Here is a 20172-nt window from a genome sequence, read left to right on the forward strand (position 1 = left end):
CCCGTGGATGATCTCTGAGCCTTGTTTGAGGATCAATAGCTGTTACCTTCCATTCATACTAAAGTCCTTGACTAGAAATCACAGCTACAGAACACCGGGCATGCCTGACTGAAGCAGAAAGCAAAGCAGTGCAGGCCTAATCTTTGGGTTTAAAACTACCCTCTGTTGTGAAAAAGAATTCAGCCCTACTCTTTGTTCTGGCCTGTCCCCTGAGTGCCTTGGCTGACAGACCTGTTGTGCATGTTTGGGGACTACCTGGGCAATAGATCCAGGTTAAAAAGTAACCCTACACAAAACAAGGAATAGGACTGGGGGACAAAATTCTTTTTTTGTGTGTAAACTGGTTGCTGTGCAAGTTTCAGTGAGTGCCTTTCTCAGGCAAGATTTTGTTTTGCTTATAAGGTAGTTGCAGAAAAACATTAACATGGACACATTCATACACGGGCAACCAAAGAACTCTCTCCTAGAAGCTCTTGGCTGAGGCTGGGTCTGACCGGTTTCACTCCACTGTGATAGGGTGGTGGACTCAGGCTGTTCATTCAGAGTTCTGTCACATGCAGTGTGCAGGTATAACAAGTGTGGGCAAAAGCTTTGTGGGAGTTGAGTAAGAAACACACACACACACAAGAAAAAAAGAAAGAAAGGAGAAAGAATCTTGTAGTCACTTGTGCTCCTTTTCTCTCTTCCTGAACAACTCAGTTGATAAATTGGGGAACAAGAATTAAACTTGTGTTCAAGTAACTTATTTCCTAATTCTCTCTGGAGTGCATTAACCTTTTAAAGGGTTATGCCAGTTCACTAATCTCTATCTGCATTAAGATAAGCAAGTACTGAATGACAGCCAATCAGGGTAGTTAAAAAGAAAATGTGACTGCTCACACCTCTCTCAAACTGTTCACGCTCTCTGTACTAGTAGCATTCATCTCTGTAGGCACTGGAAGAGATCACAGAAGGTAAGGATGCATGACATTGTTGGAGGTGTGCATTGGTGAGTAAACAATTTTGTGTCGATTGCTCTTCTGGTAAGATGCGTAGAGCTGCACATGGAGCTCTTCTGTCAAACATTTTGAGAAATGCTGCTAGTGAAGCAGGGAATGTGCCAAGGGGGGGATGGCCATAAGAGCTGGGCTCTGACAGCTGGTCTTGCAACCTGAGTTTTACCCCCCTTTTTCTGGACTGGTCATCAAGGGGTTGGAGTCATGACTGCAAGGCGGCTCCCTGAGCAAAGCAGAAGGGTCAGATCCCTATAGGTGTAGGAGAGGAAGATGTGGACACCTTTATGTCTGCAAATGGAGGTTGATTTTTTGATATGTTTTTCAAACGCATTTGTGGCTGCTTAGAGAGTATTGGAATGTTTATTTCTTCTCCCATCTCAAACACTAGACTCTGAATGTTTCCTAGGAAAGGTGGCGTGGCTTTTCTTGCCTGGTACATTTCCTGGTGATATAATCCTGTGTCTGTAAGAAAAAAGCAGGGCAGTAACCTTTGTCTGAGAGCCATATGAAAGCTCAGTTTTTTGACAGAATGAGATCAAAAAGGATTTCTATGGACTGTTTATTTAACGCATTTTTGTTCTGTATCTTACAAATTCTTCACTCTTACTTCATAACCCTAAAAGTATTCAATTATTCACCACATTTTTCTGCCCTTTGTACTGGTTTTCTTTTCATGGCTTGAATTCAAAACTGCTACCAGTGTTTCTGATATGATTAGCGACTCCTGAGTTACTTAACCTAGCACTATGAGAGAAGTCCAGTCATATCACGCCATGATAGGAGGCTGCCCAGGTGAGTTGCATGCAGTCCCAGTGCTGCCCTGCTTTGGCACTGCCTCGTGGTTGGACAGCAACCGACGGGCTGAAGGGAACACTGGTCCCATAGATGGTGTCCACGTGCATGTGCCTCATGTAGGCAAGCCCATGGCTGACCACAGGTGAATCCAAGGGCACAGGGTCATTGCCAGTCCTTGTTTGCATCACAACCCCCATCAAAAAAGGGCAATGCTGTGTGAGCATGAAGTCAGTGTAGCTCTAGGAGTGAGAAGGCAAAAGGGCAGGAAAGCCTAAGCAGGAGAGTGATAATAATGCTCAAGAGAGCTTAGCTAAGCAAGTTCTGTGTAAAAGCTGGTGATGACCAGAGGAAATAGTAGACTTTGAAATTCTAAACGGAACTTTGACAAATATTTATTTACACGCAGTAACATTCTTTAAATCATCTCTTTTGGTCTAGTTAATATACAGATATATGAATAAACAATCATGCTATTAGACTTTTTATTTTCTTTATTCATTTTTGAACTTATGTTTATGAATAATTAAAGCTTAATTTCAGTGAATTGTTACAACAACATGAATTTTTCTATGTTTCTTTTTTTTTTTTTAAATTATCGTTATTTTCAATGAGATAAGAGCAAAACAAAAATCTATAATCTTATGTTTACTTATTGCAGCTTATTCATCCATGAGCGACAACAGATTAGAGATGGAGCCATCAAAAGAGTTTTTATTCAACTACAAAGGGTTTTACTTTAATAAACTTACTACACGTGAGCATGTTGCTTCCCTGGAGAATTTTGAAATCAAAGACAGTGATATATTTATAGCTACTTATCCAAAATCAGGTAAGAATTGAATTGAATCCAATGGGGAAATGCATCATCTTTTAGTCATTCATCTAACTGCATGCACAAGGTTGTTAGCTTTGCTTTTAGTTCCAAACCATCTCTGAGTACATGCATTGCATCATAATGTACAAGTCCTGCTTACCAGTGCCTTAACAATCAGACTCAAGTTTCCTGCTTGTGTCTTGCTGAGCTGATCTATGTGGCTCCTGGATTCAGTCTGGCAGGTGTGCTCAGAAGAAGGCAAGACCTAAGATGTCAAAACGCTAAGGTACTGAGATGAACACAGGGAAACCAGGAGATGCTACTTCATTATCAGGCAGTGCTGGGAGAACCTGTCCAGGTCAGGCAGTGAGGCAGGATGAGAAGGCAAGATTTCAGGGGTCTAAATGCTAATCCACTGAGGTGAAAAGTTCTTTGGAAGTGGAAGTTTTGTGTTGCAAAGGGAAAGGAAGGAGGAGAAATATGATTTTGAATTATGAATTGCACAGAATGCCACCTTTTTCCCATTTCCATCCTTCCCTCTGTCCTGCTCCACCACCCATTTTCTTCCTTACTATTTGTCTAGAGTATGTTCCATCGCTGTGCAAAATTGTCCAGGTTGATGATGCCAAGCTGAGCAAGATTGTCAGCTGGGAGGGGCACTTGCCAAGTTATTGCTCCTCTGGTTCCTAAAATTATTTATTGATCTTGTTCTGTGGTTTTAAATCTATAACAAACATACAGTCTAATCTGAAGAACCAAAAGCTTCCTTCCCAGGTGTTTCTTCAGAACTATGCTTTGGGTTTTGGATGCCTTCCATTCTCTGTGCTTGTTCAAGTCAGCCAACAGTAATAGTTTGCCACCCTTCTACATTGCTCTGAATTCTCTCAGCTGTCCTTCTTTCCTGGCAAACAGCATAAAGGGGAAAAGACACCCAGAACTCAGATCTTCCCTGCCATCAATTTTAACAATAATTCTAATAAAATTAAAATTCAGATTAAAATCTTTTCTTCTCAGGAACAGTGTGGACCAAGAATATTTTGTGCTTAATACTCCACGAAGGCCACCGTAACGGAACAGAAAATATAGATACCTGGGACAGAATCCCCTGGTTGGAATATAATATAAGAAATGCTGATTTTGATAGTCTTCCTTCGCCTCGACTTTTAGCCACTCACCTGCCTTACTACTTAACTCCAAGAGACCTGAGAAACAGAAAGGGACGTGTAAGTGAATTTATTTCTACCATGTAGTTAAATCCCATCCTGACAATTTCCCCCAGTCCTGCCTTTTTCTTCATTTAGTTTTCCACATCTTGGTACAAATATCACTGCTTTAACAACAGTGAGGAAATCTAGAAATTGCTTATTCCATTTTCCTCTAGCCCTTGCTGTGAGAAATAGGGGTGGTGCAGAAATGCAACTCAGTTAGATAAGAAAGGGGAAAAGCCTTGGACTGATGACACCCTTGTGAAAGCTTCAAGATCCAGTGAAATAATGACACTTGAAAAAAGCCTTCCAAAACCACAAAGGGAATACTGCTGCCTATGAGGAAAACAACAGTGACTCAGTACCCAGAATTTACTACACATAATAGATATTGTGATGTAGTCAGGATATTGGAGCCCTTTGATCTGTCTGAGACTTGTTGCCTTGTTGTATTGCAGGTTATTTATGTCTCCAGGAACCCTAAGGATGTGTTGGTTTCTTATTATCACTTCTCTAAATTCATTGCATCTCTAGAGGAAATACCGGATTTTAACATTTTAATGGAGAGATTTTTAGCTGGAAAAGGTAGGATATTTTTTCTTACAAAGGAGCCTAAACCCTACTCCACGTCATCAGAGAGAGCGAGGATTAATTATAATAATAAACATCAATCACCCAGAATCCTCAGCTATCCTAACTTGCAACCAAAGCTGGAGTGGCTGTCTGAGCTTGGCCCTCCTATGGGAGGGAACACAGACAATGTTTGCCATTCTGCAAATACATGCAAGCTGCTTATTCTATAGGAAGTGGGTATTTGTTCAGAGTACAAACATCATGACATATTGTCTGTGACCATGTGTGTCCCTCCACTGTCTGTAAATGCCAAAATAATTGGGCCCCTGTGGGCACAGCCCCAGTCTGAGCCTCATGGAAAAGCAGAAACAGAAGAGAGGGAAGAATACACTCCTGTCCTAGAGGCTAAAGGTGCCAGAGCATGGCTGATAATTCTGCTGTTTTACTGAGCTGATGGCTGTAAGCAGCAAATCTCCCTCACATTCCATTTTGTTGTTGTTGTTTGTTTTTGTTTTCCCTTTCCTAAGTGCTTGCCAGTGCCTGGTTTGATCACGTTTCAGGCTGGTGTAACCATGCAAAGGATTTCAATATACTCTTCCTGACCTATGAGGAGATGAAAAAGGTGAGGTCCACTGTACTAGTGTATTACAGATATTTTCTTCCTATACTGAATGCATTTTCAGGTAGGTCTTTAGATTGATCTGTAAGCTCAGAGTATCCTCTGTCCTAGTGGAGGACAAACAAATTGGGACTTTGAAGAGAATTTTTTCTCGTTGGTTCCAGAACTTACGATGAATTATTAGATAAATTACCTTCCCATCTAACAGGAGTCATCTTTGCTTGCACCCCAAAAAAGCCTCTCTGGTATAAAGGAAAGAAGTTCCTAAGATGCAGGCACTGAGGTACTTGAGGTAATTTCGGACTAGAAGGTTGCTGCTTGTTGGCTGCCCGTGCTTTAGTGCAACTTCTCCTTCCACCACAGTGGCAGCCCTTCTGTTGGAGAAGGCATAGACCCAATAGTGCAGCTCAAACTGCCTGCCACCGTGACTGTCCCTCAAGCCTTTTTGGTCAAGGCTAACCTTTGAGAGAGTTTAGCCCTTAGCTAGGACAAGAGGACTGATAAAAACCCCACAGGGTGAGTGCCTTCCTTCATGGTGACAGGGGAGACTTTGCCAGGGCAGATGGTGCAGGACACAGGGAGGTGAGCCAAGCTGTCCACCTCTGGCAGCAAGCTAAAGCCTAATTGCCCTCAAGAGGCCAAAAGCCAGACTATCCATGTCATTAAAATGATGGCCAGCTTTGGATTCAAAACGATGTCCTTAACAGTCCCATATACCACTGCTTTATGCATTTGGTTTTCACATCATCAACATGCTTCAAGGTTACTTTATTGCAGGATCTCAGAAGCGCTGTGCTGAAAATCTGCAACTTCATAGGCAAGAAGCTGAGTGAAGAGGAAATAGAAAGTGTTGTGAGACAAGCTACATTTGAGAACATGCAAAAAGACCCCAGGGCAAACTACGAGAACATGCCAGAAGACATTGCAATGAAAGGGAAGGGCAGATTTCTACGGAAAGGTAAAACAGAATCATTGCAAAAGTGTCCTGCAGCACAGCATACGTAGAAATTCCTAGAGATTAAAGGGGGAGGTGCACCCAGATTTGGAACAGAGTCCTCCAAAGAGCACACAAAGCCCTACTTGAAGGTCCAGCAACACAAAGTTGCTGAGGAAGCCTGGAACAGCTTCCTAAGCATAGATTTCCCATCTCCCACCATAGATCTTCCTGGTGGGAGTCCAACTTCAGTTAGATGCCTGCCTTCTCACCTCCCTTTGCTGCCTCTTTCCTCAGGCACCGTTGGAGACTGGAAAAACACGATGACAGTGGCGCAGAATGAAAGGTTTGATGAAGTACTTATGGACAAAATAAAGACCCTGCCTATCAAGTTCACCTGGGATCTTGAGAGCGAAATGTAGTCTGGCTTTGAGTTTTGTCATTCTTTGGAGTTCATTGAGGATGGACATGCTTGAAGTCCAGGAAGAACCAACCATGACAATTTTCAGCTGTGCTGTAGAGACAGTAAATAGGAGAACCCATTCAGAAAATTCAACTTATTTGAAGGAGTTATTCAATTTCTTCAGTTTCATCTTTGTAATTTTATGAATTCTTTTAGTTAATTTCCATAGTAAACCACACATTCCATTCTCCATGATTGCCATTTGCATTCGCTGGTTTTTATAACACCCCTGTTACAGGCAGCCAAATGAAGTAGCCCTGATGCTGCATGTTCTGATGTTGCCTACTGACTGAAATGCTTCACTACACTGCCTGTGTTCCTCTAATATTCAGATTTTCTTCCTAGAGCTACTGTGGTTGGAAGCTACCTGCAGTCTGTGACTTACATAGACATTGGCTCACTATCAGGATTATTCTGTCCATGATGCCCATGAACTGTTCATGATTTTAACAAACAAATAAACAAACAAACAAAACAAAACAAAAAACTTCAACAACCAAAACAGTAAAAAAACACCAAATTTTTATTACTTAAGAATTAATGACATTTGTGAGGTCAATGACACACCTCGAACATGTGTGTGAATCTGAGAGACATTACTATTTTTATTAGCATTTATCTCCTAAATGTTGCCAGTTGTCATACATCAGTGCTTCTTTGTAGTTTAACATGAGCATAAAGTAATCTTTTATTTCCATCTATTCTAATACTATCAGTGGTAAATTCAGCTTCATGGATGAACCCATTCTCAAATCACTCTTAATACTGAGGTGATGAATCTTCCCTAAATAGAACAATTAATATAGAACTTCCTTGCAGACTGACTGTATTTATAGAAAATTTAAGGATCTCTGAGTCTTCCATTCCTTTCTTTTTTCCCCCCCCCAAAATATAATCAATTTAGAGAAATCAAATCTGCCAAATTTCTCAAAGAGAGAAAATATGAAGTTTAATCTCAGTAAGTATTCCAAAGCAGTTACTATTGTGCATAACAGTGGTTTTCTCTGAAGTACTTAGGAAAGGAGATATGGCAAGTCTTGATTAAAGCTGGACAGGATGTTGGTGTTTAAATACTCCTTCATCAGTCTTCCTATTTCTCATTCCACATAGTCATTACTGCCAATGAAATTATGTGTTTATATATGCAGATATTTGTATAATATAATAAACTTTAAATGTAAATTATTTCTAAATATCTACTCTGTCATGACTATTTACAGAACATTCTTCTTTTTCCTGAACTTTTCCTTCACCTCTTTCCATGATGTTCAAATAAAAACAGTGCTGTATGGGCGAAGTTTATGCTTCTGTAAAGTCTCTATAATTATCAGCCTTGCAGCTATCTTTCTTGACTCAAGAAACTTGCATTCTGTTTGCTCACATAAGTTGGTGTTTCTGTGTCCTTTATTGCCCCCTACTTGTCCGGGGAACCTCACTGTTAGATGGAGGTGAAGGTTAGTATATGTACAGGAAATACTTTATGGAAAAATGCTATAGAAGTCTATGCACAAGAGTGCAAATGTTTCATTTCTACACCTGTTTTTATTCTGATTGCAGACAGTAACCGACCCCATTCCATTCTCTGTATCTTTCATCTGCATCTGAATGTTCATCTCTGTGTTTTATGTCTGCTACTGCAGGGCTTAAAAAGTTAGAAAAATACCCAGTAGGTAAATAAAAAGTGCATCTGCTTTACTCAGCTGCTGTAGAGAAGTATGTTATTCATTGTTTGAAGATGTGTGGCAAGAAGTGCTGGTAAGGTGCCTCCAACATGCAGCTGCCAGGCAGCTGCTTTTCCCAATGCCTGTGGTGCAGCAGGCATCCCCTCAGCAGTCACTGCATCCCTCTTGAACTTGAGCGACTGGAAGGACATTACAAGTCCCAGTCAGGTTCACACTGCAGCTCAAAGCAGAAGCAGCCAGAACACTGACAAATCTCTTCCTATCGATCAGCTCACTTTGGCCAGTGTAACGCCGTATGCTAGCACAGCTGAATGCATAGACTGCTTTGTTAGTTACCTGTGGTCAAGATAACCTCTTAAATTTCTGTTTTACTGATACTTGAAGCAGTGGGAAATATTTTGCTGATAGGAGCACTTTGATTTGATACCAGGACAAAGAGACCTGACATCAGGATGTTTTCACTGTCTTGTCAAATATAACTGATCTGATAAGGCCTCCTGTGTGTCTGCAGAAGGTCAAAGGAATTAGCATGTAGGTAGAACAGGATGCTGCAAACCCTTGGAATGCGAGGACTTTGCTCCAGACCATGTCTTTCCTACCATAGACAGCAGCATCAAAGAATGTGCTCTGCTCTACTTGCATACACTGCACCTCACCAGTAAAGGCTCCTGTTTTGCCTTTGCCCTCTTAGGGACACCTTGGCACTTTAAAACCACTCTTGTTGCAGCACCAGAAGAACTGGCATATTTTATTAATCTTCTACCAGGGACAGCTCAGAGAGAATCATAGAAACATAGAATCACCAAGGTTGGGAAAGACCTACAAGATCATCCAGTCCAACCGTTCCCCTATTACCAATAGCTGCTTACTCTGTCCAGATTTTATGGTAAGATTGAATAAAGGACAAATATTCTTTTCTAAATATATACTAATTTGATTCAGAAAAAAAACCATAAATAAATGAAGAATGAATTGTCTTCATGCAGTCTTTCTATGCTCTTTTCCACACTTCTCAAGTTGAAATTTATAACCTTTATTTGATGTTTAATAGCTGGAAAAAGGGCAGAAAAAATCTGGATGTAAAAAATTGTAAAAACCAGCAGTCCCATCAACACAAAGCGTGGTAACTATTTACAGGACCAATTACAAAGACCTGGTTATGCAATAGTACATGTAGTATGAACATGTGCATATTGTATACAGAAAAATAGAGCAAAATATACAATACTGGCAGTAATTTTGTCAATGCAAATGCAAGCTCAATATGCTTGTGACAAATAATGAGCATACTGATATAATATTGCTGAGGTATTCCAAGTAAAAATGAGTTAATCCTTTGACTTGATTTTAACTGACTCAACAAAGGTACTGAGATTAGTCTTGATAATACTATTCACAGGGAAACTGAACAGGGAACCTGTATTTACTTGTAGGAAAACTTGCATGTTGTCTTGGAAAACAAGCAGTCAGTGTGTTTTATCTAATGGTGATGAAATTAACATACTACAAAATATTAACTCTGTAAAACAGAGGGAGAGAAAATAGGTCACGCTGAAAGTATTGCCACCTACTTATTTCTGTACAAACTATGACATATACAAAGAGCATAATAACACAGCTTGATAGAGCAACATTCTCAGCTACAGCATACTAGTTTTCAACACAGTCTCTACCATCAACACTGCATTTTCATGAGTGCTGATCAAGAACTTCCATGCCACACTCAAAAATACCTACACCAACAGAGCTGACTGACAGTCACCGCTGCTGAAATGCACCACCCATTGTTTCACTGTGCTTGCATCTACTGTTGATTCTCTATCAGTATTTAGTAAGCATCGGTGATGGATTGTATGATATGGGATATGCTGTGTGAAAGTAACAGAGGAAACAACGAGGGAAGAATACGAAGGGTAGAAAATAACAATACTGAAAACGTTGGCTTTAATCCATACAATAAACGACAAGTATTTGTTCCTCTACAGTCTCCAAATTAACTCTGTGCAACTTTAAGAACTACGCTTTAAGTATAATTTAAGTATTTGGATCTTGAGGTTAATTATTTACACTCTAAAGGACTATTTGTCCCAGAACAGATAGTAGAGTTGAATACATGGAAACGACATTCAATTAGCTGCTGAGTGACTGTAGTTCAAGACTAGTGGCAATCAGGGGCAGCTCATAACTTCTTGATGCTGTCATTTTATGATATTGTTCAAATTTGTGTACTCTGCCAATTCACCATCTGTCAGAAGGCCAAATAGTTTTATGGCCTATTTGTTTTTCCAGGAAAACACAACATCTTGCCCTAAGTCACACTTTTTGGTGCCCTGGCTTGAACATAGAGCTGGTGACAGCAGATTTTGCTCTTTGGACCCCTTCAGAACTCCTGTGGATGATCTCTGAGCCTTGTTTTAGGATCAAGAGCTGTTACCTTCCATTCATACTAAAGTCCTTGACTAGAATTCGCAGCTACAGAACACCGGGCATGCCTGACTGAAGCAGAAAGCAAAGCAGTGCAGGCCTAATCTTTGGGTTTAAAACTACCCTCTGTTGTGAAAAAGAATTCAGCCCTACTCTTCTGGCCTGTCCCCTGACCACCTTGGCTGACAGCCCTGTTGTGCATGTTTGGGGACTACCTGGGCAATTGATCCAGGTTAAAAAGTAACCCTACACAAAACAAGGCATAGTACTGGGGGACAAAATTTGTATTTTGTGTAAACTGGTTGATGTGCAAGTTTCAGTGAGTGCCTTTCTCAGGCAAGATTTTGTTTTGCTTATAAGGTAGTTGCAGAAAAACAATAACATGGACACATTCATACACAGGCAACCAAAGAACTCCCTCCTAGAAGCTCTTGGCTGAGTCTGGGTCTGTCCGATTTCACTCCACTGTGATAGGGTGGTGGACTCAGGCTGTTCATTCAGAGTTCTGCCACATGCAGTGTGCAGGTGTAACAAGTGTGGGCAAAAGCTTTGTGGGAGTTGAGTAAGAAACACAAACACACACACACACACAGAAAAAAAAAAAGAGAGAGAAAGAAAGAATCTTGTAGTCACTTGTGCTCCTCTTTGCTCTCTCTTCTTCAATTACTCAGTTGAAAAATTGGGGAACAAGAATTAAACTTGTGTTCAAGTAACTTATTTCCTAATTCTCTCTGGAGTGCATTAACCTTTTAAAGGGTTATGCCAGTTCACTAATCTCTATCTGCATTACAGATAAGCAAGTATTGAATGACAGGTAATCAGGGTAGTTAAAAAGAAAATGTGACTGCTCACACCTCTTTCAAACTGTTCACGTTTACTGTAATAGTAACATTCATCTCTGTGAGCACTGGAAGAGAACACAGAAGGTAAGGACGCCTGACATTGTTGGAGCTGTTGGTTGGTGAGTAAACAATTTTGTGTCGATTGCTCTTCTGGTAAGATGCGTAGAGCTGCACATGGAGCTCTTCTGTCAAACATTTTGAGAAATGCTGCTAGAGAAGCAGGGAATGTGCCAAGGGGGGGATGGCCATAAGAGCTGGGCTCTGACAGCTGGTCTTGCAACCTGAGTTTTACCCCCCTTTTTCAGGACTGTTCAGCAGGGGTTTGGAGTCATGGCTGCAAGGCGGCTCCCTGAGCAAAGCAGAAGGGTCAGATCCCCATAGGTGTAGGAGAGGAAGAGGTGGACACCTTTATGTCTGCAAATGAAGGTTGATTTTTTGATATGTTTTTCAAATGCATTTCTGGCTGCTTAGAGAGTATTGGAATGTTTATTTCTTCTCCCATCTGAAACACTAGACTCTGAATGTTTCCTAGGAAGGGTGGCGTGGCTTTTCTTGCCTGGTACATTCCCTGGTTATATAATCCCGTGTCCGTAAGAAAAAAGCAGGGCAGTAACCTTTGTCTGAGAGCCATATGAAAGCTCAGTTTTTTGACAGAATGAGATCAAAAAGGATTTCTATGGACTGTGTATTTAATGCATTTTTGTTCTGTATCTTACAAATTCTTCACTCTTACTTCACAACCCTAAAAGTATTCAATTATTCACCACATTTTTCTGCCCTTTGTACTGGTTTTCTTTTCATGACTTGAATTCAAAACTGCTACCAGTGTTTCTGATATGATTAGCAACTCCCGAGTTACTTAACCTAGCACTATGAGAGAAGTCCAGTCATATCACGCCATGATAGGAGGCTGCCCAGGTGAGTTGCATGCAGTCCCAGTACTGCCCTGCTTTGGCACTGCCTCGTGGTTGGACAGCAACCGACGGGCTGAAGGGAACACTGGTCGCATAGGTGATGTCCACGTGCATGTGCCTCATGTAGGCAAGCCCTTGGCTGACCACAGGTGAATCCAAGGGCACAGGGTCATTGCCAGTCCTTGTTTGCACCACAACCCCCATCAAAAAAGGGCAATGCTGTGTGAGCATGAAGTCAGTGCAGCTCTAGGAGTGAGAAGGCAAAAGGGCAGGAAAGCCTAAGCAGGAGAGTGTTAATAACGCTCAGGAGAACTTATCTAAGTAAGATCTGAGAAAAGGCTGGTGATGACCAGAGGAAATAGTAGACTTCGAAATTCTAAATGGAACTTTGACAAATATTTATTTACATGCAGTACCATTATTTAAATCATCTTTTTGGTGTAGTTAACGCACAGGTATATGAATAAACAAACATGGTATCAGACTTTTTATTTTCTTTATTCATTTTTGAATTTATGATTATGAAAAATTAAAGCTTAATTTCAGTGAATTGTTACAACAACATGAATTTTTCTATGTTTCTTTTTTTTAAAAAATTATCGTTATTTTCAATGAGATAAGAGCAAAACAAAAATCTATAATCTTATGTTTATCTTATGGGAAGATATTTCTTTGTGTTTGTTTTTTGTTTGTTTTCCTGTAAGAGCAAAACAAAAATCTACAATCTTATGTTTTCTTATTGCAGCTTATTCATCCATGAGCGACAACAGATTAGCGATGGAACCATCAAAAGAGTTTTTATTCAACTACAAAGGGTTTTACTTTGCCGTAAATACTACACCTGAGCATGTAGCTTCCCTGGAGAATTTTGAAATCAAAGACAGTGATATATTTATAGCTACTTATCCAAAATCAGGTAAGAATTTAATTGAATCCAATGGGGAAATACATCATCTTTTAGTCATTCATCTAACTTTATGCCCAAGATTGTTAGCTTTGCTTTATTGATCTTATTCTGTGGATTTAAATCTATAACACACATACAGTCTAATCTTAAGAATCAAAAGCTTCCTTCCTAGGTGTGTCTTCAGAACTATGCTTTGGGTTTTGGATGCCTTCCATTCTCTGTGCTTGTACAAGTCAGCCAACAGTAATAGTTTGCCACCCTTCTACATTGCTCTGAATTCTCTCAGCTGTCCTTCTTTCCTGGCAAACAGCATAAAGGGGAAAAGACACCCAGAACTCAGATCTTCCCTGCCATCAACTTTAACAATAATTCTAATAAAATTAAAATTCAGATTAAAAAATTTTCTTTATCAGGAACAGTGTGGACCCAGAATATTTTGAGCTTAATACTCCACGAAGGCCACCGTAATGGAACAGAAAACATGGAGACCATGGACAGAATCCCCTGGGTGGAATATAATATAAAAAACATTGATTTTGATAGTCTTCCTTTGCCTCGAGTTTTTGCCACTCACCTGCCTTACTACTTAACTCCAAGAGACCTGAGAAACAGAAAGGGACGTGTAAGTGAATTTATTTCTACCATGTAGTTAAATCCCATCCTGACAATTTCCCCCAGTCCTGCCTTTTTCTTCATTTAGTTTTCCACATCTTGGTACAAATATCACTGCTTTAACAACAGTGAGGAAATCTAGAAATTGCTTATTCCATTTTCCTCTAGCCATTGCTGCAAGAAATAAGGGTGGCACAGAAATGTAACTCAGTTAGATAAGAAAGGGAAAAAGCCTTGGACTGATGACACCCTTGTGAAAGCTTCAAGGTCCAGTGAAATAATGACACTTGAAAAAAGCCTCCCAAAACCACAAAGGGAATACTGCTGCCTATGAGCAAAACAACAGTGACTCAGTACCAAGAATTTACTACACATGATAGACAATATGGTGTAGTCAGGATATTGGAGCCCTTTGATCTGTCTGAGACTTGTTGCCTTGTTGTATTGCAGGTTATTTATGTCTCCAGGAACCCTAAGGACGTGTTGGTTTCTTATTATCACTTCTCCAAATTCATGGTAATTCTAGAGGAAATACCAGATTTTAACATTTTAATGGAGAGATTTTTAGCTGGAAAAGGTAGGATATTTTTTCTTACTAAGGAGCCTAAACCCTACTCCATGATGTCAGAGAGAATGAGGATTAATTATAATAACAAACATCATGCACCCAGTATCCTCAGCTATGCTTATCTGCAACCAAAGCTAGAGTTGATGCCTGAGCGTGGCCCTCCCATAGGAGGGAACACAGACAAGGTTTGCCATTCTGCAAATACATGCAAGCTGCTTATTCTATAGGAAGTGGGTATTTGTTCAGAGTATAAACATCATGACATATTGTCTGTGACCATGTGTGTCCCTCCACTGTCTGTAAATGCCAAAATAATTGGGCCCCTGTGGGCACAGCCCCAGTCTGAGCCTCATGGAAAAGCAGAAACAGAAGAGAGGGAAGAATACACTCCTGTCCTAGAGGCTAAAGGTGCCAGAGCATGGCTGATAATTCTTCTGTTTTACTGAGCTGATGGCTGTAAGCAGCAAATCTCCCTCACATTCCATTTTGTTGTTGTTGTTTGTTTTTGTTTTCCCTTTCCTAAGTGCTTGCCAGTGCCTGGTTTGATCACGTTTCAGGCTGGTGTAACCATGCAAAGGATTTCAATATACTCTTCCTGACCTATGAGGAGATGAAAAAGGTGAGGTCCACTGTACTAGTGTATTCCAGATATTTTCTTCCTATACTGAATGCATTTTCAGACAGGTCTTTAGATTTATCTGTAAGCTCAGAGTACACTCTGTCCTAGTGGAGGACAAACAAATTGAGACTTTGAACAGAATTTTTTGAGCAGAATTATTGGAAAAATTATCTTCCCATCTAACAGGAGTCATCTTTGCTTGCACCCCAAAAAACCTCTCTGGTATAAAGGAAAGAAGTTCCTAAGATGCAGGCACTGAGGTACTTGAGGTAATTTCGGACTAGAAGGTTGCTGCTTGGTGGCTGCCCGTGCTTTAGTGCAACTTCTCCTTCCACCACGGTGGCAGCCGTTCTGTTGGAGAAGGCATAGACCCAGTAGTGCAGCCCAAACTGCCTGCCACCGTGACTGTCCCTCAAGCCTTTTTGGTCAAGGCTAACCTTTGAGAGAGTTTAGCCCTTAGCTAGGACAAGAGGACTGATAAAAACCCCACAGGGTGAGTGCCTTCCTTCATGGTGACGGGAGACTTTGCCAGGGCAGCTGGTGCAGGACACAGGGAGGTGAGCCAAGCTGTCCACCTCTGGCAGCAAGCTAAAGCCTAATTGCCCTCAAGAGGCCAAAAGCCAGACTATCCATGTCATTAAAATGATGGCCAGCTTTGGATTCAAAACGATGTCCTTAACAATCCCATATACCACTGCTTTATGCATTTGGTTTTCACATCATCAACATGCTTCAAGGTTACTTTATTGCAGGATCTCAGAAGCGCTGTGCTGAAAATCTGCAACTTCATAGGCAAGAAGCTGAGTGAAGAGGAAATAGAAAGTGTTGTGAGACAAGCTACATTTGAGAACATGCAAAAAGACCCCAGGGCAAACTACGCGAACATGCCAGAAGACCTGGCAATGAAAGGGAAGGGCAGATTTCTACGGAAAGGTAAAACATAATCATTGCAAAAGTGTCCTGCAGCACAGCAAAGGTGGAAATTCCTAGAGATTACAGGGGGAGGTGCACCCAGATTTGGAACAGTGTCCTCCAAAGAGCACACAAAGCCCTAATTGAAGGTCCAGCAATACAAAGATGCTGAGGAAGCCTGGAACAGCTTCCTAAGCATAGATCTTCGTGGTGGGAGTCCAACTTCAGTTAGATGCCTGCCTTCTCACCTCCCTTTGCTGCCTCTTTCCTCAGGCACCGTTGGAGACTGGAAAAACACAATGACAGTGGCGCAGAATGAAAGGTTTGATGAAGTTCTTATGGACAAAATAAAGACCCTGCCTATCAAGTTCACCTGGGATCTTGACAGCGAAATGTAGTCTGGTTTGAGTTTTGTCACTCTTTGGAGTTCATTGAGGATGGACATGCCTGAAGTCCAGGAAGAACCAAACATGACAATTTTCAACTATGTTGTAGAGATAGTAAATAGGAGAAGCCATTCAGAAAATGAGACTTATCTGATCTTGCTATTCAATTTCTTCAGTTTCCTCTTTGTAATTTTATGAATTCTTTTAGTTAATTTCCATAGTAAACCATGCATTCCATTCTTCATGATCGCCATTTGCATTCGCTGGTTTTTATAACACCCCTGTTACAGGCAGCAAATGAAGTAGCTCTGATATTCCATGTTCTGATGTTGCCTACTGAATAACACGCTTCTCTACACTGCCTGTTACAGTTCTTCAGGTCAGATTTGGCAAGTTTCTCCTTGAAATTTTGATAAAAAAAACATGTCATAGGCAGAACAGTTTTTTTGGTGAATGCTCCCTCTAATATTCAGATTTACTTCCTAGAGCTGCTGTGGTTGGAAGCTACCAGCAGTCTGTGACATATACCAGCACTGACTCACTATCAGGGTTTAATCTGTCCATGATGCCCATGATCTATCTGTTCATGATTTTAACAAACAGACAGCAACAAACAGGAAAAAAAAAACACTAAAACTTGGTTACTTAACAGTTAATTACATTTGTGAGGCCAATGACACACCTCGAACATGTGTTTGAATTTGAGAGACATAACTATTATTACCTCTGCAGCTAACAACGGGTGCGTACTTGAGTATCTCTCACCTTGCTTACTGACAGAAGCATGGCTGTCTTCCTGCTGGGTTCCACACCTTTTCTCAGATGCCAAAAATATCAAAAGCAACAGTGCCTTCACACCGCCAACCCAACCTCTCTGCACTGCCTCCACTGGCACGATGCTGGCAACTCTAGGCCTCACTGCTACTGCTTTCAGATAGGGAAAGGAAGCCCATCCCAGATACAAAGCATTCCTCAGCAGACTTGCAGCTTGGACTCAGCCTGGTCAGCTGCTGACACCTTATCCCAAAATGTTTACAAATATCTTCTCACTTCTTGTTCTGAAGATCTGAGTTTTCATACCAGCCATATGTCCTCAGCTGCACCAGGAACTGTGGCATCTGAGTTACAGATACTGGGTACCAGTGTACCCTGGTGTACCTGGGTACCAGAGCCATACCTCATGCATGTCCACAGCACTGAAGTCTTTCATTCCCAGACTGCCAACAGATATGAGATAAAGGGCTGATCTGAAAAAATGGATCACCTCAAGATAAGGTGCATGCTGAACTCCCATTACCTGCACAACAAAGCCTTGGCCTTACTTGCTTGTCAGATCCCTGTGTCAGAAACATAGGAAGCTTCCCCCAGGCAAATCTCACTGCAGAACTGGCTAACAACACTGAGACAAGATGCTTTTGAAACTGCTCCTGCTGATGCAGAAACAATCATACTGGCATCTCACATATGTCAGTCTGACTCACTGCTTACAAGGGCCAGTCCATCTCCTCCACATTTATTAGCTCTATCCATTGCAATCATACCAAGCTAAAACTCAAGCTCCTCACCTCCCCGCATTCACACTGTCAGGTCTCTGATATTTCTCCAGCATTTATTCCTTCTGATAATCTTTTGTTCTCTTCAGTACAGCCTCACTCAAGTGGGCAGATCATGATGTAAGGAAGAAATGTTCCAACATTTTCTCAGACACCGTCTGCACTCTCTAGAGGGTCTGAACTCTCATTCACTCTTACCATTATAATGCTTACACAATCGAAGTATCACGACCACTTTTGGTTGCTGTTAAATCAACATCCTAACAACCAGCCAAAGCAGGACGTGGCTTCTGAACACAGAAACATTCCAAATCATCACTTTAACTTGACAAACAGCATCTAACTTGGCTTTCCCACAAATCGCTTTAAAAAAAAAAAAAAAAAGGAAATACTTTTTGTTTTTCCCTTACTGGTACCAAAGATCAGTATTTTCTTTTCATTTTTCAATCCAGCTGTTTTCACCTTCTGATAGATTCTACTCGCTTTTTTTCTGGAAGCAAGTACTTCATACAGATGAAATCGCAAGCTGCTTTATTTAGACAAAGCCAACAAGAAGAATAGGGCTTTTGTACCCCCAGCAGTACAGCCAGATCATCTTTCCTTCTAGAACTTCATGTCCTCGATATCAAGAAAGTAAGTTACACAAAACATCCATGATTTACATAACACCACATCCCCTGATATATGAGCCTGAACTTCAGACAAGCAGACTGTTGTTTTTTTCCACCTGTACATATTTATTACCCTGGGCACAGAAAACATAAAACTAGTTCAAAGTCAGAATAGTAATTCAGGCCTTTTGCTGAGTTTGCCTTAAGTACAAATAAAACAGATTACAAGTTGGACCTTGAACTTTTACTTTTTTTTTTTTTCCAATGGTAGACTACACTCAGTCCCATCACGGTAGTAAAAGTCCACCTAACACTCATGACACAGCCCAGAGATACCAGTTAACTCTTGCAGCTGCAGATTTCACCAGCATTCAGTGCAGAAATGAAAATCGAGTTCCTTTCAATAAATGCTATTACACCAAAGAACTGAAAATCCCTCTCCCAATTGGAGCCAAGTCGCAATGCACTGAAGGGCTGATTTAGATTAAACAGAAATGAAATACCAGATTCTGCAACTTACCTGACAGCTCTTTATCTCATAATTCAGGATATCAGCACATTGGATACAGGTGCAGTCTCTTCTCCTCCAACAAACTCTTATTTTACTTCAGCAAGCACACAGTTAAAACCGAAGATACTCAGGACACATCACAGCCTGATGGTTAAAGGTTTCCTAGTAGAAAGACTGAAGTGAGGCAGTGGGTGGTGCATTTTATCAGCAGAGACAATGGGTCACCCCTGCCGGTGCAGATTTTTATAAGCGTGGCATGCAGGCTCTTGCTTATCACTGGTGTGTTTCGACTGTGTTGAAAAAGTGTTTGGTAGAGCAAATTCCCAGCTACAAAACAGCATTATGGTGCTCTTCCTATCTGTTGTAGTTTCTAGAAAAAGAAATAGGAGGCACTACTTTCAGAGTGACCAATGTACAAGGAAGGTTGTCAGCTCTGCTCTCAGTACGGTGACTTGGAATTACTAAAATCCATTCAAACTCAACTGATGGAACGTCGTTAGGCTAATACGGATTCAACTTCAGTCTAATTCAAAGTTTTAAATACTTCATCTGAACTTCTTGATAAAAAATAAAAAGATCAACCTCCATCTCTGGAAACAAAGTCATACAGATGCACCCAAGTCCACTCGGTAAAATTACCTTTTATTCCACAAACGCTAATTGCTAATAAACAAATTAGAACTTTAGACTGAGTCACTGAAACTTGTTTCAAAGACTTGGAGAAATGGACTTGAGGAAATTTTTTGTCATTTCAACCCATATTTCCGCTGATAAAAAAAAAAAGATGTAAGTAGCAATGAAAATATACTTTGAACTTTACAGTTATTACTTCTTAAAGCTACACAATCTTTGCATAAAAACCAATAAACACAGCGCGAAAACAAAACAGAAAACCCCATTCATCTAGAAAGTATTAAGAAGCTCTTTTTCACATTGATGTGATTCTTGTATCACCAGTGACCCACTTAGAAAACTCTCTCAGATTATCCCTATTTTGCACAGACTATACAGCATTCTTGGATTCAGTCCAGATTTGAAGAGAACTTACTCAGTGCTTTTAGGAAAAATACACTCCTTTAGACAAAAAAAAAAGAAAGTGACAACTGAAAGCAACATTGGGAGGCTCTCTCATGGCTGATGAGACATATAAGAAAATGAAGTTCTGTGCTAAACATCATTTAAAAGCGTGCTAGCAATTACACAGGAAACTGGACACAGTTATTACAAACCTTT

General features: G+C 40.7%; 2 protein-coding genes and 1 long non-coding RNA gene across 13 annotated transcripts in view; 2 read left to right on the forward strand and 1 right to left on the reverse strand.

The window, feature by feature from the left end:
• Nucleotides 1–19157, reverse strand: part of LOC116653225 (uncharacterized) — a 33849-nt gene extending 14692 nt beyond the window's left edge. Inside the window, exon 1 of one of the 2 annotated variants that reach the window (XR_014944115.1) lies at nucleotides 18949–19157. This is a non-coding gene — a long non-coding RNA (uncharacterized LOC116653225). The remainder of the gene's footprint in view (nucleotides 1–18948) is intronic. The other variant, XR_004306743.2, reaches the window with a different exon arrangement.
• On the forward strand, nucleotides 884–8097 carry LOC146761430 (amine sulfotransferase-like). 4 transcript variants are annotated; one of them, XM_085541781.1, is made up of 8 exons: nucleotides 884–953; nucleotides 1696–1787; nucleotides 2449–2619; nucleotides 3619–3827; nucleotides 4268–4394; nucleotides 4910–5004; nucleotides 5779–5959; nucleotides 6233–8097. In XM_085541781.1, the coding sequence occupies exons 2-8, from the start codon at nucleotides 1742–1744 to the stop codon at nucleotides 6355–6357; spliced, it is 954 nt and encodes a 317-aa protein (XP_085397907.1). In that variant the 5' UTR covers nucleotides 884–953; nucleotides 1696–1741; the 3' UTR covers nucleotides 6358–8097. The 4 variants fall into 4 exon arrangements, with proteins under 4 accessions (XP_085397907.1, XP_085397908.1, XP_085397910.1 ...); XM_085541782.1 differs by lacking the exon at nucleotides 1696–1787 and having other exon boundaries at nucleotides 884–988; XM_085541784.1 differs by lacking the exon at nucleotides 1696–1787.
• Nucleotides 11307–16508, forward strand: LOC107311777 (amine sulfotransferase-like). 7 transcript variants are annotated; one of them, XM_085541786.1, is made up of 9 exons: nucleotides 11314–11430; nucleotides 11652–11772; nucleotides 12173–12264; nucleotides 13006–13176; nucleotides 13581–13789; nucleotides 14230–14356; nucleotides 14872–14966; nucleotides 15719–15899; nucleotides 16152–16508. In XM_085541786.1, the coding sequence occupies exons 3-9, from the start codon at nucleotides 12219–12221 to the stop codon at nucleotides 16274–16276; spliced, it is 954 nt and encodes a 317-aa protein (XP_085397912.1). In that variant the 5' UTR covers nucleotides 11314–11430; nucleotides 11652–11772; nucleotides 12173–12218; the 3' UTR covers nucleotides 16277–16508. The 7 variants fall into 7 exon arrangements, with proteins under 7 accessions (XP_085397915.1, XP_085397911.1, XP_085397914.1 ...); XM_085541789.1 differs by lacking the exon at nucleotides 12173–12264 and having other exon boundaries at nucleotides 11307–11465; XM_085541785.1 differs by lacking the exon at nucleotides 11652–11772 and having other exon boundaries at nucleotides 11307–11465.
• Nucleotides 19158–20172: the final 1015 nt, after the last annotated feature.

This window comes from Coturnix japonica, chromosome 3, assembly GCF_054131305.1.
Source record: "Coturnix japonica strain WE chromosome 3, WE-NBRP24, whole genome shotgun sequence".
NCBI classification, from domain to species: Eukaryota; Metazoa; Chordata; class Aves; order Galliformes; family Phasianidae; genus Coturnix; species Coturnix japonica.